The 21707-nt window shown below is 41.2% G+C and overlaps 1 protein-coding gene across 2 annotated transcripts in view; it reads right to left on the reverse strand.

Annotated features, from left to right (window-relative positions):
- Positions 1-21623, reverse strand: part of sh3rf1 (SH3 domain containing ring finger 1) — a 50511-nt gene extending 28888 nt beyond the window's left edge. For both annotated transcript variants that reach the window (XM_030728020.1, XM_030728019.1), the window contains exons 1-2: positions 21358-21623; positions 18529-19034 (exon numbers count right to left, since the gene is read on the reverse strand). In XM_030728020.1, coding sequence (XP_030583880.1) covers positions 18529-18909 — 381 coding nt within the window. In that variant the 5' untranslated portion in view covers positions 18910-19034; positions 21358-21623. The remainder of the gene's footprint in view (positions 1-18528; positions 19035-21357) is intronic.
- Between the last annotated feature and the right edge of the window lie 84 nt (positions 21624-21707).

Genomic DNA, 21707 nt, shown 5'->3' on the forward strand with positions numbered 1-21707 from the left:
AAAAACATTTCTGTGTTGCTCTTACACCTCCAAACACTAGTTGGTGGTGTTCCTGTGCCATGCTTATAGACAGTGTTTCTGAAATCTGAAACAGAGATACAGGCTTATTTCGTGTGGACCTAGCACTCCATTAACCTTCCAGTAGTGCTTACAGTAGGTCTTACAGCTTTTCTAGCTTCACATTCTGTGCCGCTGGTAGCGCCAATGTTTTTCACCCCAGAATCAAATATTCAATTACATAACATTCAAATTTAGAAAATTCACTGACAGGCCTACCTCTGAAAGAAAATGAAGAATAACGGGAAGTAACAAGTAGGACATGCCAAAGTTTTACTTCCTGACATTAGAATAACACCGTCACACGGGGACCTTGAGACGAGCTCTTGTCACAGCAGAGCCTCATGACAAAGCTTACTCATCTGGAGTTGTTGTCTCGCTCTCACTCTGAAACAAAAGGAAAACTTCCATTCTTGGGTTTCTATGGAAACGCCACACAGGAGGACTTTTTGAAGCTATTTATGGGTCTCTCGACAGTGCGGTGAATCTTGTGAAAGAGTCATTCAAACTCCAGACAGTATCCTGCTTTGGGAGAGGTGCAGTGATGGGGCCCAGGGCAGTGGTGAAATAATGGAAGTAATCACCTTAAAGAAATACTTAGACAGTTTTGGGAAAATGCAGTATGTTTTCTTGCCAAGGTGTAGATCAATGTCACTCTCATGTCTTTGCACCCTGCAAAAGACAACAGCCAGTTCTCCTAGCTTTGCATTAAGAATAGAGACAGGAAGAAAGCTAGCCAACCCCTGTCCACCTATCACCACCAACTCTAAAGCTCACTAATCACTAAAGAATATTCATACTGAAGAGGAAGACCTTCTGAAATTATGAAACCTCTGATGGAGTTTTGGTTTAGTTTGTTTTGCTGGTCATAATGACCCAACAATCACCAGTGTCAAATCCAACTTAAAGCACATGTAAAACAGCAGGGAGTGAACAAATTAATTACATACAAAGGCTACAATATAATATACAACAAAAAAAACATCAGTATTGTTTGTTGTATAGTGTACACCACTCACTAAATTTGCTGTACACTTGAGACATCAAAGTTAAAATTCTATTTGTAAATAAGTTCATGGAGTCATTACAACTGAGCGCTAAAAGAATACAAGGCTCAACAGAGCTGCGACTCTGCCAGCCTAGCTACAGTGCTACTCCCCCCCCCCAAGTTTATGTGTCACCTTCCTTAAACCTGCATGTTTGTAAACTATACCAAGGAATCAAAATTCTCTGATTTGTCACTTTCTTTTTCAGAGGAATCACTGTATTCAGCATTGTATTTAGTGCGACACTTAAGATAATCACCCTGTGTGGGAGTAAAGTTTAGGTAGCTGCTCTGCATTGTTTTAGCACATAGCACTGAAGGAAATAGTGTAGTGTGTTATTCTAAATTTGAATGTTATTCAGAAATGGCCAGAAAAGGAAGGTTTTCAGGAAAGACTATCAAATGTTCCGTTTCTTAGTTATATGTCAGAGCAAGATCAAGAGTGATTAAATCACTGTGTGGGCCTTTTTACACTTTGAGAGAACCTAAGTGAGTCTAACAATAATTTAAATGCAGTGCTAAGTTATTTTCAGTGCCTACATAAATGTTAAAAGACACCCACTATAATTGTTTTAACTGAACAGAGGACTAAATCAAATAAAACACCTTGAGAAATGATTTAATAATCACAGTAAGTGGCAGATTAATAATAATTAACAGCAAATAAATTTGTAAAATTGTTGTTTTAAGATTTGTGCATCACTGTAACAAAATAATAACAGAATTCATAAAATTCAAGTGATATTCAGGACTGGTGTAGCAGGAATCCTTTACCTAAATGACTACATTTTGTAAGGAGCGAAAGAAGCAGTAATCTGTTCAAGCTTTCCAAAGCTTTACTCTACAACAACTCACTGTGCTTGTTTGTTTCCCCTCGCTACATACCAAATTGCTTCCCACACATTTGTCTACAGGCAAGAAAACACTCGGCAGTCTGGAGGCCAGATGGAGGCCTGGATCACATGTGAGAAGAACAGGAAGTTTTCAGAAGCCCTTGAAACTCTCCTCCTGTTCCTCCTCATGTTCTTCTAGGTCAGCAAAAGCATCTGTCAGTTTTTCTAAAACTTGTTTACACAATGCCTTCCATTCCACTAAGTGCAAATTACTATACACATCTATGGAGTAACCATTTGCTGACCCCAAACAAAATACAGTTTACTGCTAGTTCCTGACCCTCCTGTTTATCCTGAGAGTTTATGGGAATCTGGACACTAGACTATAATCAAGGTTATCCTTTTTAGAGTTGAAGTACAAGCCCCATAAGGATATGATGTGTAACTACATATGAAACTATATAGGAACTACATATGTGTACAAAGGTGGCAGTGAAGTTGTAAAAACATTCAACAAGATGTTTCTGGGCCAAGTACACTTTGTAAGCTATAGATTAGTCATCAGAGAGAAAGCATTTCTGCAGTAAAGGGGTAGATTTATGGTAGAGCATATGCACACAGTGCACATCTGCAACACATACGGTTTTCATGAAGCTCTCATGCATGTGGGTATAAGTACTGGCTTTACACGAAATAACTTGCACATGAACTGGCACATCTCTCTGTGCAGCCTTATGTATTTGGACTGATTTCTTTACCTGGCTGGCCTCACATGAGGGGCAGAGCCTGGTTCTGGGTGGCCCTGAGATCACCCAGTCTGCTTGTCTGACTTGAAACTGAAAGATCAGAACTCTTTAAGTCTGTGCCAGTTCATACACTAGGCTCAACACTGGCTCTCACAGGAACCCACTCACTTTTCAGAGCAGACAGAGTGAGGAAGCAAAATGTAAGCTAGAAAGAAAGAGTGAGATCAAAGACTGAAAAGAAAATAAGGCAAGGAGAGGAAGAAATGCTTGCCCTCCTGAACCTATAATATGGCTTTGTGGCACAGACACACTGACATTTGGTCAACAGGCTAATTTAGCAAAGCAAAAACAACTGGGACAAGAAAGCAGTGAAGTATACAACTGATGAGCCAAAGACGACAATCTGATAAAGATTAAAAACTGCTCAATGCAGCATTTTTCATGTGATAAACATCTTTTAATGTGTTAAACTCAAGATGTTTCCGCAGCTCTGTTGCCTAAAACTCTGTGTGAAGGATTTGGGCTGGATTTTCCATTCACTCCCGAGTTCCCTGCAGGGATGCCTCTTTTCAGGTCCCAGCATCAACAGTGAGCAACGCTAGCTAACATTATTGAGTCCACTAACGTCAAAAAATGACTAGCTCTCTGAACAACAAAAACCCCACATAAGGACAAATTGGACCAGCATGATTGAAGCATTGGTCCTACACACAGCCTTCACACAGCTTTGCAGACCATAAATCAAGTGTTAAAACAATGAAAAGTTTGCCGTTGTAGTCACTGTCCGTGCTTTTCATGCTGTTTTTTAATCTTTAATGTTTTTTTACACTTCTCCATCAACATGGGGAACCCTGCTGTTGCTCTCTTTTCTGTTCAGTCCCACTTTCCAACCAATCAGTATTCAACCAGTGTCATTCACAGTGAGCTACGCTCTGTTGGGTTTTTTTTTGGAGGATTGCTCGTATACCCATAATCCTTCACTCTTCTTGGCCTAACAGCTACTCAGACAGAAATGTAGTACTATGAATCCCTAGAACGACAACATTAGGAACAGGACGGTATAACAACAGTCAACATCTGCAGTGCAGATCCTCATCTGGTTTCAGGGATCAAATCAGACCTTTAAATGTCCTTCTGGGTAATGTTAGCTAAAGTTAGCTTCAGAATAAATTTCAAGCTCTTTTGCATTATGTAATATGTAGATGGATGACACTGGCTAAATCCTCCAAACTCCTGGAGCTGATCTGGTAGCTTAGCTGGCCTTTATAAATTTTCTCCATCAGCTAACTTTATGAATTAGTAATCATCAGATTCATCCAGTGTAGTTACGTGACAGCTTGCAAGGTAAGTGTGGCAAGCAACATCTTATCCGAGTAGCAATGGTAGTTAACTATAGCTCGACAAATTATTTCACCTGCTTACGTGAGCCCAACATGCATAATGTCAGTATTGGTTTTAGTCATCAATAAATCCCTTAATGGCACAAAGAAAAGTCATCTAACTAAAAATTTGATTTTCTGAGCAGTGGCCGAGAGCAGAGGTGGTTAGCTAGCTATCTCTAAATAGTTGTATAACATATTTCTGGCTTTGGCAGCTTTGCTTCATCCACAGATGGTATAAAAGATGGACGTAGTCACCGTGAAGTCACCCACTGGTGTGTGAAGTGCTGTTATGGAGCCTTGAGCTGAGAACTTCGACCGTTGCCATCTTGTTGTGTTGAAAACTAATGGGGCTCAGACTATAATACTCATACGACCAGCATACCCTTTCTGACTCTTCAAAGGCTTAAAGTTCTATTCAGTATGACAAAAACTAGCAATGGAGCCCATAAAGTTGTCAGGAAAATGTTTACTGAGGTCACGGAGAAAGGGAACCGAGGGACTTTTAGACTTCTATACAACTGGAGGTATTTTTGCAACCACGTTTCATCCCTGCTGGCCATTTTTCAGACCTGGAAGCTACAGCCATTTTTTATACCGTCAATGGTCACATGCAGGTTGTTGTTATTATACTGACTCTCAGCTACACGGTGTGATGGTCTCCCAGTCACCGTACTGTTTTGGTAGCATAAAAACAACCAACAGCACTTTGCTTCAGAGTTGCGGGTGTTTTTTTAATTACAGTGGTTTTTTGAAAGCTATGCATAGTTTTTAAAAGTCTTATAGAGCAGCTCAAGCTGTCTGTCAAACAATAACTAAATTTATGTACAAGTTAGGACAGTCCACATTGAGTTAATTACAGTATTACACAACCTCTCATTATACTGTAGAACTACTTAAGCACTTTGTACTGAAAAATATCACGTCATCTCCCGCAGAAGTAATGAAAACATTTTCTGAGTAAGCATTTCATTAATCAATACATTAACTAGAATAAAAAGGCATCAATTCAATCATCAGAGAGCTTTCAAGCTCAGAAGCTTCTTTTGTCACGTATAATCATAATTAATAACAGGGATTAGCACTGAGGAAGTTAACTTGTATCCAAGCAACAGTGGGATTAGTTCACAAATGTCACAGTATCTGTGTATTGAGTACTAGTCAATATGAGCTGAATACTAAGCATTTCCTCACATTACTCTCCACTGTGTTGGTGAAAGCATGCAGTGTCTGTGGCCTTTTGTTCTCTCAGTCATTCAGGGTGAGCCACCTGCTCTGCTCTGCTTCAGCTGACTTTAATTTACTCAGGGTGTTGCAAGGCGAAGAGAAAGTTGACAAGAAGCTGGGCACCTACCTTTCCTACTATAGCCACTGCTATTTTGTGTCCCAGTAATCTTTGTTAAATGTGTGAGTGTTTCTCATACTTGCTTATCTTTCAATTGCCCTGTTGTATGCCAGAGTGGTGGGCAACTGAAGAACATTTGCTTGCATTGGCTGGTATTTGTACGCCTCTACAGTGGACAAACAAAGCCAAGATATTGACACAGTCCTGGAAAAAGGCCAAGGCGCAAACACTGCATCTGTTCTAAGTCAAGGAGCAGAACAGCATTGACCATTTTTCACTTTCTTAGCAAAGTGTGTGAATGTATTTGTGCAGTCCACCCTTGACTCGGTGCAGATGTAACATGTAACTGCTAGCTTTCTTTTATCTGGCATCACAAACTGAAGCACCACAGAGCAAATCTGGGAAACTGAGGTCTGCATATGTGTTATATAGTTCAGGATTCTCACTAGCATGTCCCGTGCAGACTTTACCTATATGTGAAGCCCAAATTAGATTTTTATTTTTCCGTCTGTGGACAATCCCTTTGCTATGAAAGTTTAGTCTCTGCTAACCAGTCAGCCCTTCCTGTGATTTCCCCACCAGCAGGTTGCACAGGTAGCTGTTGTGGTGAACTTCAAGGTATTTCAGCTGCTCTCCAGAGAGTCTCTCTTGGAGACTGGATGGACTCCAAACATTAGCATAAAGCTGGTGTTCTGCTGCAAGCTGAGAACTAGTTCATGTCTGATACACCAAACTCACTGTTCTGTTCAGCACAACAGCAACTACTTCTGCTTCATTCACCTCAAGATGGTAGAGCTAAGGCCTATCCATGGAACTGACAATACAGGCAGCTGATTATATTCACCCCCTGCGGTCCATCCTTTTCCTCTCCGACCGCAACAAATACAATTCAGTTCTGTGGGAAAAATGGTATTGCTTAACGGGATTATAGCACTGCTTTTATTTAACAAGCTTACATCAGTCCTGAAGCGTCAGACCTCTGCTTTATTAAAGTACAAACATAACTTTATTTGAAAAGCAAATGATCAAAATAGGTCACATTACACACCGATCAGCCGTATCATTAAAACCACTGACAGGTAAAGGGTGTAACACCAATTTCCTCATTACAATGCAATTTTCTTCTTGGAGACTGAGCCCTAGCATCCTAAATGCAGCTGCAAACAAAGCAGACGCCCCTATGGCAATGGCACACCCTAACAGCAGCAGTCTCCCCTACTAGTCTACGAGGCCAAAAAAAAAAAAAAAAAAGAAAGAAGAAAGAAATGCTCACGATGAAGTGTCCCACCTGTTGACTCAGCTTCCCAGCTACCTAGATTTCAATGTGATAGAGTGGCATGCCCCAGATTAACTGAAGCTGCACTCTGCTGATCCAAAAGGATCAGATGCCAGACACCACCAGACCCCAAAGATATACTGCCCTCTGCGTCAGAGCTGTTTTGGCAGCACAAAGATGACCTATACAATTTTAGGCAGGTGGCATTAGCATTGTGATCTGTGCATTATGAATATATATTAAGATGAGCATTAATAAGAAAACTATTTCTTCGAGAAGTATTTTGGTGACTTTTCGTGCCCACATTGTCCATTAAAAGGAGGACATATGGGCAGAGCTCATTAGACATTTGACAATGAGAGTCACATTTCAAAAATCTCAGGTTGCTTTGGTGACTCAGCCCACAGCAATACCATTAAGCACTGGAGAAAAAAAAAGGAGAGACAGATGCTGGCTCTTTTCAAAAACTAACCAGGATGTCCAGATTTATAGATAATTGGCCTCTTGACATCATCAGCATGAATATCAGAGCCTCTCAGAAAGGAAAACAGAAAAGCAGGCTGCTCAGCTCAAACTCACGCCAACATTTCAACATAGCTGTCACAGTTGTTTGTGTACTGCCTGCACACCTGTGTTTTTGTGGGTGTGTACCATATAATGGGCCCTCATGGATCTAAACTCTGTCTGTGACTCATTAAAACAAACATTGCTCAGGTTGTGTCAGAGCAGTCAGAGTACTAGGTGGGTGGGTGGGTGTATGTGTGTGTGGTTGGGCTCAATGCACATTTGTCTGTAGTCAGAACAGTTATGATGGGATACAAGTTGAAGGGAGCGCTCAAGTCAGAGCTTGTGGTGGGATGTGAGTGCAGAAAGCACATTATGGATGGGTCTTTGTCAGATCTCTCTTCTATTCAAGTTCCCTTCAATAATTAATCACATGCTGTCAGGAAACGAGACCTCACACATGTGGAGGAACTGAGAACACAGCCATCCAGTAGCCTAGTTTTCAATTTTATAAGGAACTTTGTTGCAACATAAATCACTTTATCACTTTTTAACCATGTGTACTGGAAAACAGAGACAAGAACTCAAATTTATTGTTTACTCAATTAACAGATGATTAACCACAGTGAACCTACATGCACTTTAATCTTTTATTTATTTATTTTTATTAAACTGCCCTCATTTCTGTTATAAATCATTGCTTTAACCCCCCGAAAAACTTTAAAGAACTTTCAAAGTCTTCCTAGAAGCGGCCACATTAGTAACACCTCCATACGGTTATTTTAGCTAGCAACACAACTTTGTTTTAATTATGTGGAACATGAAAAATTCATGTATAAAATCCTGTCAAAAGTTTTGTGACTTTGCCCCAAAATGAGGTAAAAAACATCAGAACCCCCCCCCCCCCCCCCCCCCCCCCCCCCCCCCCCCCACACACACACACACACACACACACAAGTTTTACTAGTGCTAAACATCTACAACGTTTCACAACAATAACCTGGATTTTGGGGGGGTTACTTAAAAAAGAACTACAACTGTTACATTAGCTAATGTATGAATGTGAGAGTGAATGGCTCTCTCTCTGTGATAGACTGGCCAGTTATAACAGCTGCGATAGGCCCCAGCTTCCCCATGGCCCAGGTCTAACAATCGTACCTACAATTTTACTATGATACTGAGCAGAAATGCCTGCAATAACACAGCTAAACCTCTGAGCACATGCAGCAGTGCAATGCCACCATGGCTGGCTTTCCCTGTTTGACTGTTGACTGGCTCACTGCAGAAAAGAATGGGCAAACACCATCTTTGTCATACAAAAGATTTTTATTCATCAAATCTCATGTCTTTCTCTTATGCTCTCTAGCTTGGGTTGTTTGACAAATCCAACAAATCTGAAAACAATTAGCTGTCATTAAGAATATATTAGATCCAGATCTTTCGTTAGAATAATAAGAAACTTTCACAAATCAAGATTTTATGACCAGAGCTCTTCAAGTGACTAAAATGTAATTTTCAAAGTGATTTTTCGAGACATACACAATCCTGCAGTTCAGTTTCCCCTCAACATTTTAGTTTCGCTTTGTGATCCAAATAACTTGTGACAAACTGAACTATAATCTTGTGCTTCAGGGAGTAGACTTCACTTTCCAAGCCTCTTCTGATTATGATTACTGTTCACACTGCAAGTAAATGTGTTATGGCATCCAATGGCGCATAAGATGTGGCTGGACAGTTACATTTACACTGTATCACTTCATCGTCTGGACACCTAGTGCCTTCTCACTGCTGAGACGTCCCCCACGGTCAAACGCAGATTAACTGCACATCTGGGCCTTGAAGAATAAACAGGAAACATTTCAGCACATACTACTACACTAACAGAGAGGAGGAAGACCAGAGATCCTAAGCAGACATTTAAAATATGTCATGCAGTCTTAGGAATGAGGTCTGGGATTACACATTTCCCATGCATCAGCAAGGTGAGCCAGGGGCAATCGCTGCTGCTGTTGCTGCTTAAAAGATGGGTTAAGAGCAAGCAATAGCTCCTGGGTCAGAGGTCACACAACTGAAAACGAAACTGAGCGAATCATGATTCTGCCTCAGGGACGGGAACTGAACACTTAACATGCCAGCAGTCAAACGGTCCATGGATGACCAATTCTGGCCCACCAAACCCAACACAGGGTGAGAGGTGAAACTGTTATGCTAAGGTCAGGCAGGTATTAGAAGTACCTCGGGAATACTTTGTGGTTTGGGGGGGTGTCATGGCTTCAAACAGCTGACAAAACATCAAAGGATAAATTACACTGAAAACATTTGTAAAACAATTTAGTGTTACTACATAACACACACAAGCCAGGTTATAGATGACATTTTTATTTTGCCAATATGACCTAAATTACAAGCAACTCAAAGAGGTTTGTAAAACAAATAGCTGACAAGTTGTTGGTACCAACAACATTTCTCTAGGAGGCTTTAGCCACTTGACCCCACACACACACACACACACACACACACACACACACACACACACACACACACACACACACACACACACACACACGATATGGGATCTAAAGAAAGGCTTTTGTTAGCTTCCACAGGTGTGACTGGGACTGAGGTAAAGGGGGGGTCATGGATGCTTGTCTTAGTATTGTCATGCTGACAGACATGGCAGGAGATGTGACAGACAAAGGAAAAGGGCCAGTAGCAACTGTAGCACTTTGTGTTTGACGGACCACCCAGAATCTAGTGTTAAAACAACAGAAAAGAAAAACATCAACACATGCTGTTTACAAAACTGGCACAATGAAATTAACCCTGTGAGGTCTGATGCTTGTTTTATAGCGTATTAAATCTAAGACCATAAAAAGGTAACTACATGTCGCAGCAAAACAGACCTCAGTGACTATGATTGGTCTATTTTGGTAGCAATATTAAGCACACAGATTCAACTAGCACAAGGACATCTCTTTGATACATATGCTGTTTTTCCTCTTCTTTTTTTTTTAAGCTCTGACACTGTGAATGGACCTTCCTGTGTTTTAAATAAAGTAACTTCTTCAAAATGTGTTTGTTCCAAGTACAACTTGAACAGCTCAGTTTCACATATCCGGCACATATACAGCAGGAATTTAACGCACTAAGACTTAAGGCACTGTTGATGATGAATGGCACCCTACCCCCATGAAAATGTGATTTATGGCTTTTGAAAACTGTTTTTTTCTATTCTTGATAATTCTGGGGGTGAAGTGTGTCCTAACATAAGGTTCCGACATGGTTGCACAGTCTAGTCTGGAGGTGCTACGCAAGGCTTTGTAGACCCATGCTAACATACTGCAATAGAGTAAAACACAGTACACAATAATATAAAAACAGCTTCTTTGTTGTGACGTGAAACTGACAGTTAAAAATAAGCCACTGTTTGTGTTTCTCATCTGTGCTTTTTATTTATTTATTTTTTTGGGGATCTTTGGTTGTTTCTGTATTTTTTCCTCCTCATGGTATCCTCACTGTCACATCATTTTGATTATCAAATTAAGTTTTCAAGCAATCAACAGACCCTGTGAGTGCCATCAATGTGCTTTCTGGAGCTGTTCTGTTTAGCTTAAATCCCCACCGTCTTTCTGAACCAAATACCTACCAAAGTTTTTTTTCCCCAGCATATAAAAGATTCTGGTGACCTCCTACTTAATAAAGTTTATCCAGAGACGAAGAGAGGAAAATCACCAGCAAATATTTCATTTAACCAGTTTTATTCACTGGGCAGCATGGTGGTGTGGTGGTTAGCACTGTTACCTCACAGGTAGAAGGTCTGGGTTCGAATCCACCTTGGCCTGGGCGCCAGCTCTCCCCGTGTTTGCGTGGGTTTCCTCCCACAGTCTAAAGACATGCAGTTAGTGGGGTTAGGTTAATTGGTGATTCTAAATTGCCCATAGGTGTGAATGGCTGTCTGTCTCTCTGTGTTAGCCCTGTGGCAGGTTGGCAACATGTACAGGGTGTATGTACACTGCCTCTCGCCCTATTACAGCTGGGATAGGCTCCAGCCCCTCGCGACCTTGAAAAGGTTAAGCATTAGAGGATAGATGGATATTCACTGGGTCTTGATTTACCCAAGCATAACAGCCATTCCACTTATCAAATTACAGATAAATGTGTTAAATAAGGTGCCACAGTCTCATTACCTTTACTGTTAGACCACCTAAAGATCCAGGAAAAACCCTGCCTTTGCAAATGATGCCAACACAGGACCACATAACACACATCAAAAACTATTTAAATCTTTTCCATAAAAGTCCTTTTGTTTTTCTTCAAAACATGAGGTTAGGGTAGTTGGGGGTACTCAGATCTCACATGGTGAAATATAATAAGCAGTTCATAGAGGGAGCCCAAAAATGATGGACAGATCATCTGCATTTTGTATAAATATGACAGTGCCTTGGAACAAAATGCTTGCCTGAAGGCTTTCAGGTGCAGAAGCACATCAGCGCATGCTTGATTATCAACAGAACTACACACCTTAGTTATTCATGTGAAAGACGCAGACCTGTAACCACAATCATCACATAAACCATAAAGAGGTTATGTGTCACCGCTAAAACACTCAGACGAGCCACATAAAATCCACGCTGATGCTTTAAGGTGTACTCAAAAAGGTAAATGTGAGCTGGCAAGCAGGACGAGACTCAACAAGCCCAGTGTTTAGAGGAGAAACAGTGACCTACAAGTGTTCGTGACATTCCTCAGAGACACACCAATACAAAACATCCCAGTCTGTCTAGGAAAGACTGAACAAAAGTCTTTTCCTCCAAGCGTCTGGGCTAAAAGTCTTGATGGACCAAAAAGACAAAAGGCAGGTGCACACCCTTCATCTCGGGAGCAGTGAAATCCCACAATGAAGAGGCTTCGGCTGCACCTTAATCACTTGATTGGATCTTTTCAGCTTCTTCCTGTGTATTATGGAAACTCACACATTCTTATGTGCTGCGTGTGCTCCAAAACATAGTTGGGAATCTGAAAATTGCAGCAACAACAACAAAATGATGGTGATGATGAACATATTTGCCTATGATGTCAGTAATGTGATAGACTGGCAACCTGCCCAGGTTCTCATCCCCTTGCCAAAGGCATGATGGGATAGCCTTCATTCCTCTGTGAGCCTGTAGAGAATGGGGATTATTATCCATCTACTAACAGGCATTTAAAATATAATTTACAAATTGGCCCCAAAATTCTTACTTGAAGGGGATGTTTTCTGCTCATTTACAGTTCCATCTTGATATTCTTGGACTTCACTAGAGTAGCTTTTCATGATTCATAGACCAAAGTAAACCTTATTGTCCAAATCCTTAATAATGTGACTTTTGAAATCATGCATCTGACCACCCAAAATCTAGTGTTAAACATCAGCACACGCTATTTACAAAACCTACATAATTAAATTAACCCTGTGAGGTCTGATGCATGTTTTATAGCACTGTGTTAAACGCTAACAATGACGTGTGGTGGATGATGGATGATGTCCACGGCTTGTTAGAAAGGGGTGCTGTGCTTGTACAATTTAATGCTGCGCTTGATTCATGTAGCGCTACATGCTATAACACTAATTGCTAATTGTGTGCTGTGGTTGTGCACAGACAGGAAAGCAGAGCCTCATATGTGCAGTTCTGCAGACAGGAGGAGGAACAGGAGGACGGCAGACAGAGACAGCAGGGAGTTTATTTCCCACTTCCAGCATGAAGAGAGAGTAACATGTATGCCAGAGGGAAAGCACCAAAACACCTCTTATCAGTGGACAGCTATCAGGTGAGCAGGTACAACAGTATTAAGTCATAAAATAGTCCTTCTGAAGCTGCTTGATAATGGCAAAACTACTTTGGTCAGTACTGAGGTCACAGTTTTTAAATGCAATAAGTTCACTTTTAAGAAAACACATTTGTTTCTCCTCACAAGGCTTTTTGTCTGCCCCCCCGCCCCAAAAAAAAAGAGCCTGAATTGGTTTTTCTACTCTTGTTGGTGAAAAATCTGTCACCTTGAATCCAGCTGAACTGCAGCTGCAAATCCAGCTGCAAAGCCCACCACTGTAAAGAAAAGCCAAAAACAAAAGACAAACCGAGCAGCACTGCAAAACCTAACGCAGAAAAATAAATGTTTTATCTCATTTATCTTGCTTTCTCAATCATTGAAAACCATAATTACAATTTAATTAAAACTCTGATTCATTCCATAGCCCTGCTTGGTTTTTTATACCCTTTTTTAATCCTCGTCACAGTTTTGTGAAGCTGTTTTTCTATGTGTAAACACAGTTAACAAAAGAGCAGGTTAATACGACACATTAGCTAACTTAAGGGTTGTAGCTTTTGTTTATTAAAAAAAAAAAAAAAAAAATCTCTATTGGTAGCTAGTCTTCTAAAACCCTAGCAATCCCCATCTCAATACATCATAAAAGAGCCAAGAATTAGAAAAAAAAATGATAAAGTGAACATTTAGAGTGAAGCCTGAGCACACACTGAGCTCATGTTTAATATGAGAATCCACCTTTGAAGGAACACAAAAGCGTAAAAAGTCCAGTTTAAAGTGCATTACATGAGTATTCAAAGCTACATAGTAGGAACCGGAGGCTTCACTAAATAGCAACTGTTTTGTTTCCACAGTCAGCAGTAATTCAGTTCAATTTATATAGTGCCAGATCCCAATGCAAGTCCTATCAGAGCACTTTACATAGAAAGGTCAAGACCTTAAAACATTATAAAGAGAGACCCAACAATTCCCTCTGAGGAAGCGCTGGGAGAGAGCGAGTAAGTGAACAGGGAGCAGTGCCGACTCACTGTCTAATAAACTCTAATCTCATTACACCTTTAACAGGCTCCATCCCAGATTTAGACAGTGAGGAGGGAGGAGGAGGTACATGGCAGAAATATGGGGGGGGGTAAACTCAGCTGGTGTCAGTGGCTCATAGGACAAAAAAATTACAGGTGGCTCTAAAATCCCAGGACGTAATGTCCAGAAGGTCACAGCTGCTTGTAGACCTGTGTGGGAAATACAGAGGAGGCGAGAGAAAAGTGTAAGCGTGCTGAGGGAGCTGGAATGAATAGACCAAAAGCCTCTTGAAAAATTCCCAGTGGAAAGCAGCAAGTATGTGTTTGCCAGTATTTGGGCAGCGTGAGGGTGTAATTAAGGGGTTCGGCCGCGCAGGCAGAGGTCAGCCAGCCGACCAAAAGGAAAGGCCTCAACAACAATATGATGTCATCAAAGAGGGCCAGCATGACTCATCGACCTCAGACGAGGGAGGCGCACAGGAATTTTAATGACATCTCTCTACACAAGGAACCTATAAACAGCATTCTTTTGCTCTGAAGAAATAAATCCACTACAAAAGAGAGAAAGAACATGCCAGAACTTTATTACAAAAATAACTGAGGAACAAAAACACTTTGCAATGTCCTGTGGGGAACAAGACATTAGACAGCTTCCTTCAATCAGCTGAAAATAATACTGAATTAGAAGGCTGTGCTTTGCTTCCTGTATGTTTAGAATTAATCTTTGAAGATGTGAGATAACACCAGGAGGAAAGGGCTATCAAACACAAGAGGCCTATAAAAAGAAAAGGCGCTCCTCATTACCAAAGGAGAGACAACGACCTAATTGCATCCCGAAAAGGTCAGGAAAGTATACCTTTGACTTCACATCAGCTAATCATGTAATGGCAGCTGCACACACTCACAAAAAACACTCAAGTCGTAAGCATCATCGTACATATTGTGTCTCTACATGTAGCCTAAACTATGCAGAAAAATTAACTGAGAGTTTTATTACAAAGGCAGAAATTATCATGAAACAAAGTCTATTTTTGTACTCTCAGTGCAGGCTCAACTCTCCAGAGAGATACAGTGATAACTGAGGACATCCACTGAAAACTTTCCAATTCTTCCCCCCCTCTGCTCTGACCCGACTGCCATGACACCTGAACCCTGACCTTCGACTTCCAGACAGCTCCGATGGCTTTACTCGCTCTCATGCAAAAAAAAAAAAAAAAACACCACAGTTATCTGGTCTCAATCTGCATGAACAAAATACTATGTTATATGAGTCAACAAGGGAGAGAGGAAGACAAAACACCCATGTAACGAAGCACTCCGGAGGTGAGTCATCAACCTGACTGTGAATGCCCAGACAACCACAGAGCTACATTTAAGACGAGCCTTTTTATTCCCCTCATCAAAGAAATGCCAGGCTGCTGTGTCAAACAACTGCTGCAACCCCAGAGACGACAAGAGGAGGGATAGAAAGCCGAAACATTTGTCCCATTTGGTCCTGACACCTTCACTTAACACTCATCAGTTTCTGTTACTGGTGGCCTTTCTACACACACACACACACACACACACACACACACACACACACACACACAAAATCTCTTTTGGCCACTCTACATGTGTCGGTCAGTCAGCAGGATCAGAGGCGACCCGAAACAAAACCCTGTTGTGCATCTGTCAGGCAATTCCCCACCGTTCTCCCCTCCCATCCATTCTCTGGGCACATAAGAATTGGAGGTGGAGCTCTGCTTGAACAGAGGAATGGCACAAGAAGAGCCACATCAAGTCTTAAAAGATACCCCCAAAAATCCAGGGACAGACAGCGAACAAAAAAAAAAAAAAAAAAAAAAAAAAAAAAAAAAAAGAAGTGGAACTGAGGGTGTCACCCGGGGGCAGTGAGGCGGCTCAGTCCCCACGGAGCACCGACCACAGATCAGTGAGAGCTTTGATCTCTGCCTTTTATGTTGTGAAAATGTTACACCTGCACTGCTATGTCTTTTCTTGTTCTATGTTATCAGCACGCCTTAGGAGAGAAGACTTGAGAGGGGTCATTAGTCAATAGCATGGCAGCGTGCAAAATCTGTAGAAATGCAAGGAAAATAGAAAACAGTATTCATACATGATACGGGCAGTATACTCTCAATGGGGAATCAGTGTCATAGTTTCAAATGACCACCTTTTTTTTTTTTTGCTAACAAACAGGCTTTTCAGCATCGAGGGGGAATTCCAAAAAAGCACAAACAGCTTTGAAATGAGCACAAAACCTCTGAAGTGATACTTTGGCAAATGAGGCGGGTCCCCCAGTAGCAATTTACAGCAAGGCCTCTGATCTTCATACCTGCATGGCTCGGCAGCTACATTATCAGAGCTTTGACATTCCAGTGATTCTACACAAGACCCTGACATCTTTTCATCTACCCAATCCTCCCCTCGTGGAGAACAGAGCTGCTCAGAGAGGGCCCCACGGGTCTGTCTTGGGTATATTTACAGCATGAAAGACAATTTGTTAATTAGAAAATATTTTAACACACATCACATATCATTTCATGGCAAATAGGTCTGGGCAGCTCAGAAAAAAAAAAAAAAAAGCATAAACACTCTGTAATGAAGAAAAATTGCTTTTTTTTTGCTAGAAAACATTGTTTCCCACAGGATCTGATTTTATGTATCGCAGCAGAGAGGAAAAGGGTGCACAATATCACATCATATTAATTAATAAATACAACCTTATATAAATTGTGAAAATAAATAGGAATGTGCAGCTCTGATATTTGGATTGGGTATCAGTGACCACACACCAGTCTATTCAGTTTAGTCTTTGGGTTTTACACTTTTGTGCCAGCAGCAGCAGAGGTATCACTGCACGGAGGAAGCTAACACCAAAGGATAAGGAGGTATAACACGCTTGCTGCACCGACAGCTTTTCTTTGCATGTTTGTAAAAGTTTTAATTTAGCTGTAAACTGCAGTCAAGTCAGTTGCCATCATTGAAAAGCTCTGACAACAACAAACTTTCTTGTTCTCTTTATATTTGGTGCAAACGTTGTTGGGAAGCTTTCAGTGAACTTAGGATAACATAACACACTCTAATTATTTGTTATTTAATTTCACCCGTGTTTTAGCAGCTCCACTCTATACATGACTTGCGTGTTTGTGTGTTAGGAGGGCCACTTAGACTGAAAGTGGGTAAAGGAGAAACTAGCAAAAGTCATCAGTATGAAGTAGTCTAGTGACAGGACAATAATATGATCAAATTTTTCCATTCTATTTATCTTGGTCCACTTCTTATTTTCACTACAGCAACACAGTAAATTTCTTTTTCTTTATTTGCTATATTTTACAAAGCAAACTAATGTTTAAGGTATCTGCATTGTATCGGAACTGAAATAAGCTGGATATGCGCTTGCCAAACAATAAATAACGCAGCATTGGATCCACAGTCACCAGCTGCAGTTTAAGATGGTGAAGGTGAAGTCTGTTCAATGTGAGCAGAGAGATTCGCTACCAGTGAGTGACATCAAGGACCTCCACAACCGCAACGAGACTGGACTGTCAGAACGAGAGCGAGAGGATTGTCCGAGAGTAATGTGATGGCATTGCAATCTGGGGCAGGCAAAAAAATAAATAAATTGCAAAATATAATTGGATGGCTGTCCATACACCTGGGCAGCGCACCCAAGTAAAGTCTATGAGCCAGTTTCCCAGTCATAGATAATCCTAGTCCTAGACTACAAGAAAAATTCAATGAAGATCCCCATAGGGTAAAGTATTTAGGCTAGGATTAGGCAAAATCCATGTCTGGGAATCTGAATCCCTACATGTCAGACACCGGAAAGGTACTAAAATTACTTTAAAATGTCAAAATTTAAAGTGAAGACTTGACATGACATCTTTAGGTTGAACAACTTGGTTTAATTTTTAAGCACAAACTATCATTGTTTGTGCCATGTTTTCTTAGGCTCTGAGATTAACGACCCTTGTGTGTCATTCACTCCCTTTCACTGTCATCTGTGTCTCATCAGCGGTATCTAAATAAAACTACTGAGAAACAGACTCCACGCCTTTCACAATTTTCTTTCTGCTCTGAATACACTTTACAAGTCCTCTCAGTGTTGCACATAAAACAACCACCCTGCACTCGGAATTTCACAAGCAACACTGCAGCAGGGATCGCAAGTGCAAAGCTGACTTTGACATATGACAGTGTCAGCAACTAAGAAAGGCCTACGAGCCCTTATTATGAGAATAAGTCCATTTACTATTGGGATAGAGTGCAAGATCATTTGGTGGCTTAACTATTAACTGCTCTCAATCACTGCCTTTAGTAATGTGTGGCTGCAGTCAACTGGCTGGCTTCGGGATCAACATGATAACTGTTAATCCGCAGCGAGGATTAGAGAGCCAGTAATGCAACATGCTGTTTTTAATCCACACAGATTTTCTTTGTTTTGTTTCAGCTTGACCCTAACAATGGGAAACACAGATACGTACTCACTGAGCCGTGCTCAGTTAGATAATATACTAACCCGGACAAGGGTGCTCTTAGCCTGAGCTCGTTGGGGTTGTGCTCCTGGGGTGCCCTGGTCCCTGGACCCACTTCCATGCGCTCTGGCCATGGCTCCAGACGTACCATTTGTGCAGACTGCCGCCCCAGGGCCAGCTCTTCTTGGCCTCTGCTTGATGCCATCCAAGAGGCGTACAAGGAGGATGTTGCTGGGAAGTTCGTCAACGGCACACTCCACCAACGTCCGGCACTCCGGGCAGCGCAACTCCCCGCGTGAGCCGAGGATACCTTGGAGGCAACGCCGGCAGAAGGTGTGCTGACAAGGGAGAACCTTTGCTGAAGCATCCAGCCGCTCGAGACAAACAGGGCACTCGAGCAAATCCAATAACACGGACTCGTCCATTCTCTGTTTGTTCTGCCTCTAATTCAGCAGAAAAACATGATGCTGATAAGGTTGTGGTTTGGAAGCACATCAAGTACCGTCACGTTACTCCCATGCCTCGGCTATTGCCATGGCATCTGCATCAGCTATTTAAAAAAAAAAAAAAAAAAAAAAGACATGCAAATTAATCAACTGTATACACAAGAAATGGGTCATGGCATTCGTATAGTAGACATCACATATGGCTGGAACAACATGTAACAGAGAGAGACTGAAATTGCAATACAAACATCAACAATGTCATCCATCTTCCTCTGCCATGATACCTCTAAAGGAAAGCTGCGGTATGAGCTGAGAATGATCATGTTTTTTTGAGTATTCAATAGTTATTACATTTGGTAGTATGTAATAGGCGGCTAGCACTGCCAGAAGGTGGCAGCAATGCCGCTAGAAACTGTTTGCTGGCCGCTATTAAACACGAAAAATCTAATGTTACCTAAAACATGTGTGGCTGCCGTATAAACAGGAGAATCATCCAAAGCCTGTAAAAGATTTAAGAAAAATAAACGAAACCAAGGTGCAGTGCAGACGCTGCCAGGTAAAGCTAACGCATCACAAATATACCATAATTAAGCAGAGAGTGGTGGTGGGAGTAGGGGGGGTTTGTCAAGTATTTCCAAGTGAATACTGATTCAAGGTACTTTTTAGTCCTACTATGAACTGAACGGTGGTTTTGAAGAATTGCTGCACGCCTACATTTGGCTGAAGCTGTTGAGCATCAACCAATCGAGAACCAGAACCGGTTCCAAATAAAAGCCCAGTCTGCTGGTATTGTATGTATCCAAGCACTTCTGACAGGTGCACACTGCAAAACAGTGATGTCAAACTCAGGGCAGCAGAGTTTCGGCACACCGGAGAAATTCCACTCTTTTTTCCTTACTTTGTTTGTACAATGTGTTCAGATTCAGAGATGATAAAACAGCTGGGAATTTGAGTTAGCTCACTTTGTTTCTGCCCACTGACCAATAAAGAATCGACTCTATAAGCTGAATGGATAACAGCACTGATACCAACAAAATGACATTCATCTAGTAGTACTGGTCTCCAGCAGCTCATTACTATATGTTCTGTCTCTGGTGTTCAGCATCATATAAAATGTAATGCCTATAATACAGTTGTTAGAATCTGTGGAGCTAAAGAGGACACCTATATCAAATATCCTGATTTTAAAACTGTCTCACATGAATCCTAGTGTCTCTAATAATAAGTCCAGATCAAGTGACCTATTTTAAGGATATTTATAGGCAATGCAAGTTTACCAAGATTACTGCATGTAGGAATACAGATGTCTCCATTTAGAGGATCCTAAACACCTCTGTTTACTGCACACTTGAGGGCAAAGTATTGAAAAGCAAGCCTACAGAGACTTCATGTGGATTATAATGAGATTATTACTGTGGAGACCTCGATTTTTCAGTGCAAGAGAAATGTTTGTGGCTGCAGGAGTCAATACTTTTAAAGCCGTTTTAAGAAATCTCATGCATAAATGTATCTGCAAGCTTAATGCCTCTGAAAATGAAATCATGGTGGGCTTATAAAGTCTGAGATTTAGTGCCAATCCCAGTCATGCCGCAGCTGTCTTTCTGTAGGAGAAAGATCTATGGTCGGTTTTTCTATGTTTTTAAATGGGATTTCTTTGTTTTAAGTGTGGACTGTGATAAAGATTGCACTAAAACCATATAAGAGAAGCGTTGGTAAAGCTTGCAAAAACATGATATCACAGTTTTAAGGTCTATCATTACATTAACTAGCGGGAGGGAACGAAAGCCAAGTTAATCTCATTTACTCGACATTGGATAATTACACCTGGCAACAGTGATCTTGGATCCTTGGACCCTTTAAATTGACTGTATGGTTCACACCGCCGAGCCAGACTCAAAAACAGAGAAACCTGCAGCAGCGGTGCAGGAGTGAAGTGCAGTGATTTGCGTTTAAAGAGCAAAAACAGAGTGGGATTCATGAATGACTAAATAAACCTGGTGAGTAACCTTAATGGAAAAATCATAATAACAAAACAAACTTCAATTATAAATCCTCACATTGCTTTTGTTTAACGACAAAGCTTTTGCGCTTATACTGCAACATTGTAACGGGAAACGTAAACATTACGTAACGGCACTAAACAGTAACTAATCATTCGTATGTGACTTTCTTTAAGGCACAGGTAGGTTATTCTCTAACTGAACTACCAAAAAAACAAATTAAACTAAGTTTGTTAGGAAGTACCGCTCGATAACAAGGAGGCTGCTTTAACGTTGCCTCCTTTTTCTTAAATACCAAAGAAATAGTTATGTTTGCGCATTTGGAAAAAAAAAAAAAAAAAGAGTTTTAACAAGTTTAGGACACAAACTAACCTGTTAGTACCACTTAAAAGTACTTCAACTACTAACATTATGCAATTCAGCTTACCTCTTCCAGAACAGGACTCCTCCTCTTGTTGCTCCGTATCTCTCGTAATTTTTTGCCTCCTTGCTAGTTAGCAAGCCACATCAGAAACCTACAAACCACTTCTCTGTGAGTATCCAGAAGGAAAATACTGCCGTTTTTTCCGAGGCGGGTTTTCTCTAGAGGAGCACACCGTGCGGGAAAACCAGAGCTCTGTCAGATAGTGGAGTAAAACCTGACATGAGAATCACAACACAAGCGAAACAACGGAACTCCAGCCGCACCGAGCGCCATGCTGGTACTTCTGCTCTGCGGGACCGCTGCTGGAACAAGCCGGGAGGGGGGAGGGAGCGTGTGGGCTTCCAGTGCTGTCG

The sequence above is a fragment of the Archocentrus centrarchus genome, chromosome 4, assembly GCF_007364275.1.
Source record: "Archocentrus centrarchus isolate MPI-CPG fArcCen1 chromosome 4, fArcCen1, whole genome shotgun sequence".
NCBI classification, from domain to species: domain Eukaryota; kingdom Metazoa; phylum Chordata; class Actinopteri; order Cichliformes; family Cichlidae; genus Archocentrus; species Archocentrus centrarchus.